This window comes from Garra rufa, chromosome 25 (genome assembly GCF_049309525.1).
Source record: "Garra rufa chromosome 25, GarRuf1.0, whole genome shotgun sequence".
NCBI classification, from domain to species: Eukaryota; Metazoa; Chordata; class Actinopteri; order Cypriniformes; family Cyprinidae; genus Garra; species Garra rufa.
In genome coordinates this window covers 9,970,031-9,984,297 of record NC_133385.1, presented here as the reverse complement: position 1 = coordinate 9,984,297, position 14,267 = coordinate 9,970,031, and the positions used below count along the sequence as shown (strand labels likewise).

The 14,267-nt window shown below is 39.2% G+C and overlaps 1 protein-coding gene across 1 annotated transcript in view; it reads left to right on the top strand.

Annotated features, from left to right (window-relative positions):
* Nucleotides 1–11,605, top strand: part of cspg4 (chondroitin sulfate proteoglycan 4) — a 71,950-nt gene extending 60,345 nt beyond the window's left edge. Inside the window, exons 6-10 of the mRNA XM_073832042.1 lie at nt 1,198–1,396; nt 3,848–3,979; nt 4,220–4,380; nt 6,019–6,202; nt 6,755–11,605. Coding sequence (XP_073688143.1) covers nt 1,198–1,396; nt 3,848–3,979; nt 4,220–4,380; nt 6,019–6,202; nt 6,755–8,562 — 2,484 coding nt within the window. The 3' untranslated portion in view covers nt 8,563–11,605. The remainder of the gene's footprint in view (nt 1–1,197; nt 1,397–3,847; nt 3,980–4,219; nt 4,381–6,018; nt 6,203–6,754) is intronic.
* The last annotated feature ends 2,662 nt before the right edge of the window (nt 11,606–14,267 follow it).

Below are 14,267 nucleotides of genomic sequence, written 5' to 3'. Positions count from 1 at the left end.
TATTATTGTATTGTAAATAAATAAAATAAAAAAACATTATAATGACCGTAATGTGACAAAAAAAAACTGAAACTAAAATTGGGTAAATCAAATTCAGTTCAACAAATACTAATATGGCATTCACTAACTGTACTTTAAAAAAGAAATAATCATTATTTTCACATTACAGTAATGTGAATGAGCTCTGTTATGCATTTAGTTGCGATAACCGTCATTAAAATAAAGACCCAGTGCCAAAAATCATGATGTTCCTCGTTTTACAATTTCATATGGTTTTCCTTTTGATTCTGGCATGAAAAATAAAACTTTCGTGAGATTCATCCACACAAACACAATCACACGATTACCCAAACACACACACACTGTAATATATCAGTTCTGGGCCCGATAGAGACACACCAGTCTAATCAGAGAAAGATTGCAGTTCCCCATCAAAGCAGGCCTCGGCACGGCATGCTGGGATTTGATTTACCATGCAGCCTCTGATCCATGTTACATCTATTAAATATTGAGTATGAAGAAACAGCAATTTCCAGCTCAATTTGGGAGATGTTTGTTTCATAAACTTCACGCGTGCTGTACGCTGGTCTAGTGCTGCCATCTAGTGGACGCTCATCCATATACAGCCCAGTAAGCGATGTAAAGGTCTTAGAACAGTCACCAGAGGGCAGTACAGAGAGTCATCTGGTCTGACTAATATTTACCCTGGTAATGACACCACATTGCCCTCCATTAAACAGCACTCGCAGGACGGAAAGGAGATGATTTTACATGCACTTAAATCTTGAAGGTCACGTTATGCGGAAACTAGATTACTAAATGATAATGACTTTGTAGACCTTTCTGTTCCAGGGCACTATGCCATGTACTCAATTCCATCTTTTTTCCCCTCGGCCTCTCAGGAGAGCGGTAGATGGAGGCAGTGAAAGCGTTGAGGAACAGATAAATGTGTTGATGTGTGGCGCTCACGCGGCAGCCCTGCACTCTCCCAGCTGAATTTCATCGTTTAAGAATGTCTTTCAGCAACTTGTCCATTACACATCCATTAGAGCAGCATCAGAGGAGACATAACTGCCTCTTTCACATCCCAACGACTCCAGACAGTTAGACACCTCTGAAAACAACAGTTTAGTTGTTCCATCTTGTTTATTGGTTTGTTTATCTCTCTCTTTTGTGTGTGTGTGTGTGCTCTTTTAGCTTCTAGCTGGTGAGGAGTCGGAAATCACAGCCAATATGCTGAGCAGCGATGATCTCGACACCCCTCCAGAGGAGTTGGTGTATGCTATTGAGATGCCCAGCAATGGGATCGTTGCCTTTAAAGTGTCCCCGGATGACAGCGTGGACAGTTTCACCCAGGCTCAGATTAATAATGGAGAGGTTTTATTCATTCATCAGGGTGGGTTGACATCGGTTTCTTTGAATCAAGTTCTTTAAAACTTTTGACAGCAGAATAAAATATCAGCTACTAAATAAAAAAAACAGTAGGCCTCCTGATGAGGGACCAGAAAGAAGATTTGGGGCAAGACAATCATATAAAACAGCCTTGCCTTGCGAAAGTATTCATTTTTCTTAGCATTTTGTTATGTTGCTGCCTTATGTTAAACTGCTTTAAATTACTTTTCTTCCACATCAGTCTACACTCCATACACCGTAATGGCAAAGCAAAAAACAGGTTTGCAAATCTTTGCAAATTTATTAAAAATAAAAAACCTAAACCATTCCGTTGCATAAGTATTCATACCCTTATCTGGGACAGTTGAAATTTAGCTTAGGATGATTCATATTGCTTGTAGATGTTGCTACACTTAGAGTGGAGTTAACACATGGCAAATTCATTTGAATGGGTATGATTTGGAAAGGCACACACCTTAATAAAAGGTCTAACAGCTGAAAATGCATATCAGAGCAAAACCCAAGCCCTGAGGTCAAAGAACTGCCTGTAGAGCTCAGAAACAGGATTTCATCAGAATTGCATTGCTTGGGAAAGAGTTCCGAAAAAAATTCTACTGCATTAAAGGTTCACAGAAGCATGTAGTCTCTGTTACCCTTAATGGAAGAGGTTTGAAACAACCAGGACTCTTCCTAGAGCTGGCCTCCTGGCCAAACAGAGCAATTGATGGACTCTAGCTGAGCTCCATGATCATTTGTGGAGATAGGAGAAATGTACAGAAGGACAAACATCAGTGCATAACTCCACCGATCGAGCTTTATGACATGGCAAGAATCAATCCTCTCCTCAGTGAAGACACATGAAAACACTCTTGAAATTTGCAAAAAAAAAAGCACCTAAAGGACCCTCAGACTGTAAGAAACAATATTCTCTGGTCTGATGAACCTCAATTCCAAAAATCATGTTTGAAAGAAACCAAGCACCGCTCATCACCTGCAGAGTACCAGGGACTGAAGAACTCGTCAGAGTAGAAGAAAAGCTCAATGCACCAAAAGCATTCAAAACCTCAGACTGAGCAGAAGGTTCACCTTCCGACAGGGTAATGACCCTAAGCACACAGCAAGAGCGGCTTATAGACAACTCTGTGAATGTCTTTGAGTGGCCCAGCCAGAGCCTGGGCTTGAACCCAATCAAGTATTTCTGGAGAAACCTGAAAATGTGCATCTGCCTCCATCCAAGCTCTGACACAGCTTGAGAGGTGAAGAGGTGAGGAAAAGAATGGCAGATAATTGCCAAAAGCTGATGTCCAAAGCTTGTCGCATCATACCCCCCAAAAAAATCTTGAAAAGGTGCTTCGGATAAGTACCAAGTATGGGTATTAATACTTATGCAATGTACTTATTTAAGTTTTTTTTATTTTTAATTATGAAAGACAATTCTGTTTTCGCTTTGTCATTATGAAGTGTATTGATGTGGGAAAAAAACTACTCGCACCCACTGCGAGCACGTCTCGAACCCGGGTCTCCGGCATGGGAGGTGGGCGCACTAATGGACATCTATTTGACATCTGATAGGAAACATCCTATAGACGTATTGCAGATGAGCAAACGCTCTAAAAATTACGTCTTGCAGATGTATATGTGTATAAGTCTCCATGATGTATATGTGCTATCAGCGTAAAAAACACTCAGAATGCCTTAGCAAAGCTTTCCATTGATGTATGGTTTGTTAGGATAGGACAATATTTGGCCAAGATACAACTATTTGAAAATCTGGAATCTGAGGGTGCAAAAAAATCTAAATATTGAGAAAATCACCTTTAAAGTTGTCCAAATGAAGTTCTTAGCAACGAATATTACTAAATAAAAATTAGGTTTTGATATATTTACAGTAGGAAATTTACAAAACATCTTCATGGAACATGATCTTTACTTAATATCCTAATGATTTTTGGCATAAAAGAAAAATCGATTATTTTGAGCCATACAATGTATTTTTGGCTATTGCTACAAATATACCCGTGCAACTTAAGACTGGTTTTGTGGTCCACAGTCACATATAGAGTAGCAACTGCATGGCAACATGCTAAAACACATTCAGGACACATTAGTGAAAGCATAGCAATACGTTAAATACAACTCAGAGCACCGCAATCATAGCAAAGTAGTAGTAGCATTGCAAAGCAACATACTAAAACACAAAAACACAATAAAACAACTCAGAACATCTTAGCAATCGTACTATAGAGCATGTACAAGAACTATTCAAACTGTTCGAAACTATGTGAACACCTTGCAATCACATAGCAACTCACTATAACCCGAATTTTTGATAAAAGTTCCCTTAAAGAACTTTTACTTTGATAAGTCTAATGTGCTGCAAAGAACCATTGAAGAACCCTTGTTTTAAGAGTATAACATGATGTAGTGAATGTGATGTGCTTGTGTCTGCTCTCAGGTTCTGAATCTGGTGGGTTCAGCTTTACCGTGACTGATGGAGAACACACTTCACCTCTTTACCGCTTCGCTGTCAAGGCAAGACAGCTCACCATCTCCATGGAAACGGAGGGAGAACTCATGGTCTTCCCAGGTGGGCTCCACACATCCAGAGCTTAAATCCAAATCTCAGTCTCTCTCTGGGCCAAATGAAAGATCTTTATTGGCCCAGAGAGAAACTGTTTATAAAACTTAAAACTGGGAGGTCATTTTTCATCATGAACAGTCTGTAATCTTATCTGGAACAACCTTATAGATCAATAATAGTTGCTAAAATGTGTTTTCATGAAAAAAATCAGTGGAGTGATGTGATTTGTTTGGTGATGCTTGACAGGCACCAGGCAGGTCATCAGTGGAGATATTTTACGGGCCATAACAAGTGAAGACGGTGATGAAATCACATACTCGCTAGTGAAACCACCTCGCTTGGGACGAATAATCAAACCTAACCAGCGTGGACAGTTTGAGGAGATCACCAAATTTACTCAGACTGAGGTAAATAACATTGTACAGTTGTGAAAATGCACTTGCAGGAGACCAGTCACACATAAAGCTAAATTTCAGAAAGGTTTAGATTTTGTTAGTAGCATTGGTATTAGAATCATTATATAGAACTAGATGAGTAAAGTTTGTTGACACACTTTAAGATGTCTCAAGAAAGCCTATGCAGAAAGTTTGAACAAGTTTAAAGGTTTTAAGTTTGAATTTTTTTTTTAAGTTTTTTAAGCTAGAATGTTTACATAGACAGAAAAACAAACAAACTTACAGATAGATAGATAGCTACTGTGCAGTTGCTAAGGTAAACAGATAATTTAGCAAAAAAGGCTCAAAACCAGCTAAAACTTGCTGATTTAGCAAAAAAGGTTAAAACCCAGTTAAAAAACTAGCTGATTTAGTAAAAAAGCTAAAATAAAATAAACAGCTAAAATCAGCTGATTTAACAACAAAAAACAGCTAAAAACCAGCCTAAGCTGGTTGTCTAATCTTAGCTGTTTTAAGCGGAAAGTAACTGGTTTAAGCTTGCTTGGTCTTTTAGCAGGTCTCCCAGCTAAGACCAGCCAAAAAGTGGCCGAAGACACTTTAAAACCAGCCAGGGAGACCAGCCAAAGCAGCCAACCACTTAGGCTGGTTTTAGCAGTTTTTTTCCAGTATGAAAGGAAAAGGAAAAAGAAAGGAAAGGAAGTGACGTGAGGCCAAGTATGGTGACCCATACTAGGAATTTGTGCTCTGCATTTAACCCATCCAAGTGCACACACACAGTAGTGAACACACAGACCGTGAACACACACCCGGAGCAGTGGACAGCCATTGCTGCGGCGCCCGGGGAGCAGTTGGGGGTTCGGTGCCTTGCTCAAGGGACTCACCTCAAGTCGTGGTATTGAGGGTGGAGAGAGTGCTGTACATTCACTCCCCCCACCAACAATCCCTGCCGGACCTGAGAGTCGAACCCGCAACCTTTGGGTTACAAGTCCGACTCTCTAATTATTAGGCCACGACTGCCCCCAATGGAGTTGTTAAGCTTTAGTATGTCAATAGACAGCAAAAGTCTCATTGTACAAAAGCTTACACCCCTTCAATGAAAGGATTTTTTGTGGTTTTGATAGACTCTTTTTCAAAAGCCATAAGCCGGATCAGTTATAGCAGTTAAAAAAGATATAGCACACCAAGTCAGACCAGTCTGAAGGTCTGACCTGAGTTTGGTGGATGTAGCTTTTTTTTTTTAACTCTAGGAGGAGATACTGACTAAATTTTGGCTCAGAAGAAGGAGAAGAAGCTTAAATAGTAGATCAGTAAGTTGGCTTTTTCAAGCCAGCTTAATAATTGTTTTGACATTGTTATAAATCCCTCAATGTGCTATTAAGCCTCTTCCATTGTAATGCCACAAGAGGGCAGCATATGTGTAAATATTATTGGTGGACAGTAGAGGGCAGCACTATTCACTCATACAGTCAGGCTTTTGCATGCTAAATCTAAACTCATAAAATCAGCAACTATTTACAGTTTAGAATGACAACTATAATTCTAATTCATCTGTGATGCTTCAACATCTGACCATTTAATCTGTTTTATGAACAGTGTTACAGGTTGTGGTTTTAAATAGGTTTTTGTGTTTAATTCCTCTTGTGTGTTTAGTTGGATGCAGGTGCTGTGTATTATGAGCATCAGATGCCTTCTCAGCCTTTCTGGGTCCTGAAAGATTCAGTTGAGCTGTCCCTCAAATCTCCCCCAGCAACAGAGCTGCATCACAGCCTGCCAGTCACTGTGTCATACTACGCTGCCAATCGAAATGTGTCATCTCAGCTCTGGAAGAACAAAGGTAGCTACCAATTAAGCATTATTTATGTTTATGTTTGATGCAGGTGCTTTTGTCAATTGTGGTGCAATTTGGCAAATGTTGTGGGAACTGAACATGATGCAGCCACATTAAAACTTGTATTTTCTGCATGAGCACTGTGACTCTCAAATCTGGCTTAACTCAAAAACCAGGGGTGCCCAAACTTGGTCCTGGAGGGCAGGTGTCCTGCAGAATTTAGCTCCAACCCCAATTAGACACACTTGAACCAGCTAACATGCCTCTTACTAGGCATGCTAGAAAGTTCTTGGCAGGTGTGTTAAGGCAAGTTGGAGCTAAACTCTGTAGGACACAGACTCTCCAGAACCAAAATTGGGCACCCCTGTCAGAACCTAATCAAAGACCACCAAGCAAGCTTATCAAGGTCTTCAGAGTTACTACAAAATTACAGGTCGGTGAGTTTGATCATGGTCTGGCTAAACTCTACAGGGTCCTGTTGTACGCTAATCTCTGTAGGATGCAGGTCTTAAAATCATGTAATTTTAATTATTTTGGTGTTTTGTTAATGTGTTGCAGGTGTGTCCGTGGTCCAGGGTCAGTCTAAAGTGATTGACAGCTCTGTTTTGGATGCTTCTAACCTGCTAGCCAGTTTGCCTGAGCAGAAACGTGCAGGGCAGGACATTGTCTACGAAGTGCGTCGGTTTCCCACTCATGGACGACTTACTCTCGGAGGGTCCGACCTGCCTCGTGATGCTCCCCATTTCTTACAGGATGACGTGGCACGTGGTAATCTGGAGTACAATCACGATGACTCCAGCGCCTCTTCGGATAGCTTCTCTTTCCGGGTTCATCTGAACCCCAGTGGCCACACCCCTCAAGTCCAACCCGGTGCCGTGGTTCTGGAGGAGATCTTCCTGATCTCCCTCAGACGGCGAGACTCAAACCCACCAGAACTTGTAAGCTTGGACTTGCTCCTGGAAGCACTGCAGGGCTCCACGACCATCATCTCCAAAAACTACCTCAACACGGTTGACCAGGACAGCACACCAGACGAGGTCCGGTTTACCATCTCCAAGAGTCCAGCTAACGGACATGTCATCTACACCGACCTCGGAGACCGGATCAACCAATTCAGCCAGGAAGACATTAACACCGGGCGGGTCGCTTTTGTTAGTGATGGAAGTCTGTCCGACGGTTTCATGGAATTTGTAGTGTCTGACGGAAAACACCAAACAGACCCATACACGCTGCATATCGGAATCCTGGCCAAGTCTCTGATACTGAACAAAGCTCCAGAGATCCACGTAATGCAGGGAGATGATGAGACGCTAATCACAGAGGACATGCTGAGCACCTCTACTGGGGGTCCCATTGAGGAGGATGTACTCTACAAGATCACCAATGTCCCGAAATACGCAGCCGTAATGGTGGACAGACAGCCCACGTCGGCTTTCACGCAGAAGCAGATCAAACAGGGAAGAGTGAGTGTTCGTTTCATTAAGTCCACTTCACCGAGAGACAGCGTGGCCTTTGTGGCCCGAAGCCGGGCAGCAAATGTATCCTCCGTCCTCAACATTACCGTGAAACCACTGGCGAAGGTGGCCCAGAATCCCCTCCTACCCAGAGGTGCTACTGTACTCGTAGATAGAAAGTTGTTGGACGCTTCACCTCTGGCCAACAAGACCAGAACATCTCCAACCTTCAGCATGATCCAACAACCTCAAGGAGCTCGGTTTGTCAAGAGGGGTGGGCCAGATGATGGTCAACTATTGAGTTCCTTTACACAACAAGACCTGGATGAAGGTCGGGTAGCTCTGGAGATCTTAAACACAACCGCTGGTCAAAATGCTGGAGGTCAAGGTCAAGATGAAGCACGCTTCCTTCTCAAAGCGCACAACGTTCCTCCTGCAGAGTGCGTCTTGCGCTTCAATGTGGTTCCTTACGACCCTTCTAAAACTTATGGCGCAACACTGCTCAAAGTGCCACCGGTGTCCACTTCTGACAACAGTGATCCAGGTCAACATGAGCCCATGTGGAGAGATGGTGACGGGGCTTCTGGCAGCACTACAGCGACTCCTGTGGTGTCTAGACGAAATACATTGTGGGCTATTCTTATTCCCATTCTTGTCGTCCTCCTACTCATGCTTATGGCTGCACTGCTGGCCTACTACTTGGTCCGACGCAACAAAACCGGAAAGCACAACGTCCAAACGGTGGCGGCAAAGCCGAAGAATGGAGAAATGAGTAATGAGACTTTTAGGAAAACCGATCCCGCGAATAACATCCCCATGTCAAACATGGACTCCAAAGGGGCAGATCCTGAGTTAATACAGCACTGTCGGACAACAAACCCAGCACTGAAAAAGAACCAGTACTGGGTTTGAGATGGGGAGGCGACCGAACACTTGTGTTTTTAGAGCCTTGAATCATTCCAGTCAGTGTTATACAGTTTTCTTGCCATTATTGATGCTTACGAATTGAAGTTCAGCACATATTTGAGTTTAGGGTTTCTTATATGGCACAGCCAGATCTGTGTGTGTGTGCTGATGTTCTAATAGTCACATGGTCATTTCTCAGCTGAGATGAAATTAACCAACTTTTAAGGTACTTTAAAGGTACTTTTGGACAAGAACATAACAATGTTATGTTTGAACAATCCTTTGTATGTATGTTTAGGCAGTAAATGGTTTAAGATTTTATTTTTCAGTGTTATTTACATTTATGTTTTGTGTTTGTGTTGCTTTTAAACATCGATCAATATATGTGCATTTTTCCCAGCTGCCTGTTTTCTTTTGTGAAACATTGGGTGATTTAAAATTGTGCTGACGATTTGACACCTTTGTGATCACTTGTTTAACATAATATTTTCAATACTAGGTAAGCTCTGTCAACAGCAACTGTTATATAATGTTGATTACCTGAGAAAATATCAAATTGGCATGCACTTACAGTGGAAGTCTATGGAGCAACCCAGCAGGCACCGGACATCAATATAACGTCAGGTTGACGTTGCATTTTGGCTGAGAATGAAAATCGGGGTTGACGTTAGTATTTTGCGTCAATTAGGCACAACCTCAAAACAACAAAATCCTGACATCAGCATTGGACATCAAATTAATGTTGACATTAGTCGTTGAATTGACACTAAATGTTGGTCACTCGACGTCGCAACCGAAATTTAACCAAATATCAATGTCTTATGATGTTGCATGCCTGCAAGCCACAGGACTTCTACATTACTTACTGTCTTTAAATGACTTGCTAATCCCAAGTCTGTGAAAAGTTATCCAACTTCAACCAATTATGGCCATCTAAATCCAGTAAACTTCACTCAGAGGAATTATGCTGGTAAATCCATCCACCTAGAAAAGTAGTCCCACTGCATAAGGCATTATTAAGGCCTATTTTTGGAGACATGCCAAGAGTACACATTGTCTTGGATCTATTTTCAGGTTGTGGAGTTTCCACTAATGATATCATGAGTTGCTCATGAGTAAACCAGGTGTGTTTGAGTAGAAGAATTTGAAAATGGGGTTAATTTAGACAACTTTACCGCTCAAACAACATACTTTTTAGTTAATATATGTGCATTCAACCAGCACCTTTTAAATTTTAACCCCTTTGCAATAGATTACCCTATAGACTCTCACTGCAAGTGCTTACTAAGAATGTATTTTCTGTGGTAATTTACAACATAACAGTCACAGAAGTATTAAGCTGAAAGTATGCTTTGGTTTTCTGTTTTCAATGTGCATGATGTAAATTTCAACCATTAGCATTCAACCATTATATTTTTTGTACAGAACTTCAGAGTAGGGAAACCAGAGTCACAACTCTCTGCTGTCCTCTACAGGTGAAGTGAAGTATTACAAAGCAACAGTGTTATGGTCAAAAGGATAGTATGTAACAGCAGCTGGAAAAATTAAACATACGCTGCTTCAGTTTGGTGAGATTATGGTGCTAATGCCGCTTTGAAATCTTTTCATGCCTGCTTAAGAAGAGTAATTTCGCAGCCATGCCACATATATTTCTCAGTTTTGATGTTTCAAGAGTGTAAATAAGAATTCATGTTTAATTATCATCATATCAGCTGTGTGAAAGTTGAAACAAACAGCCTTACTGAATGCTTCTAGTTATTTTTCTATAAATCTATCTTTTCTACTCTGTTGTATTCATTTTGTCCGTAAATGCTTTCATCCACTGCACTGATTACAGGCACTGAAGAACTGTAAAGTTTTCTCCTCTAAAACTGCAGCCACGGACAGGAAGTGAGTCAGCAGTGGCTGTATTCACGCTGTGTCCTGATTGGCTGCGGGGAAGATATGAGGTCATTATTCCTCAGGCTGCAGCATCTATTTTCCAGAGCTGCTTCTGAGCTCAGTTCACAACTTTTGTTTTAAGTTTAAGTTGTTGCATGGCTGGGTGAAAGTATTATGTCTAAGAATTATGTCTAGGGTTTATAGAAATCTCTGCCTTTTGAGAAATATATATTTGCAGTGTCTGATATTCAGCTAACAGAATAGTCATAAATGTACCCAACCTTACAGTATGTGGTTAAAAACCACTATGACTTTCTTTCTTCCAAACTTTGTCACTGAAATTTAAATAACACTGTTGTGTGCAAACAGCGGCCTGAACATTTTTTCTAAATAGCTTCTTTTATCTTTCACGGATGACAGAAAGTCATACGGGTTTTCATTTTCTGTTCCTTAAAAATGTTTACAGAATGACTGCCCATTTGTTACTGGTTCTCACTGGATTGCAGTTAATGATTTGGTTCATTTAGTTGTTTAACTGGTTGTTTGGCTTTTCGTATCTAACAATAGTGACGTTCCTCATAATCACAGACCAATTTTTTCTTCATCATTCCAGTGTTTAATTTTATAGAGACATGATCGGTTCCCAAGGTACTGCATATGGATTTTATATCACTGTTGATCTGATTTTCCCTTTTCTTTATTAAGCTAGTATTACCTGCATATCCTGGGGTTGCGATATCCCATCTGAGACCTCTCAGGACGTTTGTGTCTGTGTTTCTGCAGGGCAGAATTGAGATCACATTAAAACTCAGGACATCAATGGTGTTTGTTCTCTGGGTATTTATAAAAATATGTCAACCTTAAACCCAAAACCATGTACAACCCCACAACCCTCCTCTTTTTGATGTTTTTGAATTCTGTTTGCCTGTAAATATATTATGTCAGATCACAAAACCTGTCATAAGAATCAAAATGCACTTTCCTCCAGCTCTTCAATGATTTCATTTGTGGGTGAGAGTTTTCATTTCCAGTGTTTATTTATTTTTAGCATCTATATTCGGTTTAGTTTTTGCTCTTTTAAAACGTTTGTGAACTCATTATGTCCCTATAGAAAAAAAGTAATATGTCATGGTCCCAACAACATAAAATAAAGAAAATTGTAAAAGTTTGCTTTTGTTTCTTGAATTATGTGTTCCACATATTATTGTTACATAACATGTTAAAATTTGCATTTACACTACCAGTCAAAAGTTTTTGCGCAGTAAGTTTTTCAGTGTTTTTAAAGACCCTGCATTTATTTGATCCAAAGTACAATAAAACAGTCAAATTTTGAAATATTTTTACTATTTAAAATAACTGTTTTCTATTTGAATATATTTTAAAATGTAATTTATTCCTGTGATTTCAAAGCTGATTTTTTAGTATCATAACTCCAGTCACATGATTCTTCAGAAATCATTCTCATATTCTGCTTTGCTTCTCAAAAAACATTTATTATTATTATGATGTTGAAAACAGCTGAGTAGATTTTTTTCAGTTTTCTTTAATGAATAGAAAGTTCAGAAGAACAGCATTTATCTGAAATCTGAAATAAATTTCAATAATTTCTTTCCCTATATATATATATATATATATATATATATATATATATATACACACACACACTAACTTTTGAGTGGTATAGTGTATAATGTTACTAAAGCTTTTTATTTCAGATAAATGATCTTTGGATCTTTATGTTTATCAAAAAATCTGAAAAACATTTGCTCAACTGTTTTAAATATTGAAAATAATAATAAAAATCTTTCTTGAACAGCAAATCAGCATATTAGAATGATTTCTGAAGAATCACGTGACACTGAAACCTGGAGTAATGATGCTCAAAATGTGGCTTTGACCACAGGAACAAATTACATTTTAAAATACATTCAAATAGAAAGCAGTTATTTTAACTAGTAAAGATATTTCACAATATTACTGCTTTTCTGTTTTTTCATGGATCAAATAAATGCAGGCTTGGTGAGCAGAATAATAATAATTAGTGAGTGTATAATATTTAATATAAAATAAGGATAATTTTTAATTTATAATTCTTATTATTTTAGTAGGTTTTAGGACAACCTAATATAGTTTGTGCTTCATTTTGACCAGCAGATGGGGCAAGGGTGTCCATCAGTGTTTCATGATCTCTCATCTGCGCTCATTCTTTCCTACCAGCGGCCTTTTCGCTTTCTTCAGACTTTCTTGGCTCTTTCTTCGGAATAAGACTCACTGTCAAACGCTCCATAGCCTTGTTACTGTAGCTGACAAGACACATGTCAGCACATTAGTTTGGCACCTGTTACAAATGCTTTTATATTTAACAGATAACCTTTTATTTTACTCATTTGCTAGCTTAAAAGACTTTTGTTTTGAAATGTCTCACCATATAAATCAGTCAAAACACCTCAGCCCAACCAGCCAATCACGTCGCGCTCCAAACAGTCGACACGCCCACCTGAAAAAAAAAAAATGTGGAAATCAGAAAGGAGAAGTAAACAGTCTTTAATGTATGTAAACATGCAGGTTTATGATGGAAGGGTTAAAGGTTGGTGCAATTGATAACAATTGACATATTTGTGAGAAAGAATCAATACATTTTAAACATACACTGCAATTGCAAAATTCTTCACACACCCCCTTTTAATTATAGGGATTGGCTATTTCAAATCTTTACTAGCAGGTCATAAATTCAAGTGTACCATCATGTAATCTCGCTAGACAAAAGAAGAGAGCCCTGTTCTGTTTCAGTCTCTGAGGCGAGATAATAAATGTAAAACTTGCATGAAGTTTTTGTTCATTTTTGCCAATAAACACAAGTGCTGTTTGCATTTAAAGCACACAAACTGGACACATTTGCACAGAAATGCAGAAAGGCTTCATGGGTTTCAGAGTCTTTCATTCTTAAAGAAAGAAAGGCAGATGTTAGGGTCAAGAAAAAAAAAAAAGAGCAGGGTCACCAGAGTTCATGCTTTCTCTCTTGCGGTTTCTCTTGTCAAATGTGTCAATGCTAGGGTTTGTGTGTGTTTGCATGCCGAAAAATCAATGCAATTTACTTTAAAACAAATATTAGTCCGATTATGAAGTAGATACTTAAGAAATAGTTCACTTTCAGAACAAAAATGTACAGATAATTTACTCACCCCCTTGTCATCCAAGATGCTCATGTCTTTGTTTCTTCAGTCGTAAAGAAATGCTGTTTTTTTTTTTTGAGGAAAACATTTCAGGATTTCTCTCCACATAATGGACTTCTATGGTGCCCCCGAGTTTGAACTTCCAAAATGCAGCTTCAAAGGGCTCTAAATGATCCCAGTAGTATACTACTCCTTTAACTAAGTCTATATGTGACCCTGGACCACAAAACCAGTCTTAAGTAGCAAGGGTATATTTGTAGCAATAGCCCAAAATACATTGTATGGGTCAAAATTATCGATTGTCAAAAATCTTTAGGATACTAAGACCATGTTCCATGAAGATATTTTGTAAATTAAATCAAAAATTTTGTAAACCAATCAAAAATTAAGTTTTGATATATTTACAGTAGGATTCCAGATTTTCAAACAGTTGTATCTCCGCCAAATATTGTCCTATATTAACAAACCACACATCAATGGACATCAATGGAAAGCTTGTTTGTTTAGCTTTCAGATGATGTATAAAAATTGACCTTTATGACTGGTTTTGTGGTCCAGGGTCACATATTGAAAAAAGGCACTAATTAACAACGCAAATTTGCAGTTGATATATTTCCTTGACCCAAAACATGTGTGGATCATATGGAAGGGCCCCTT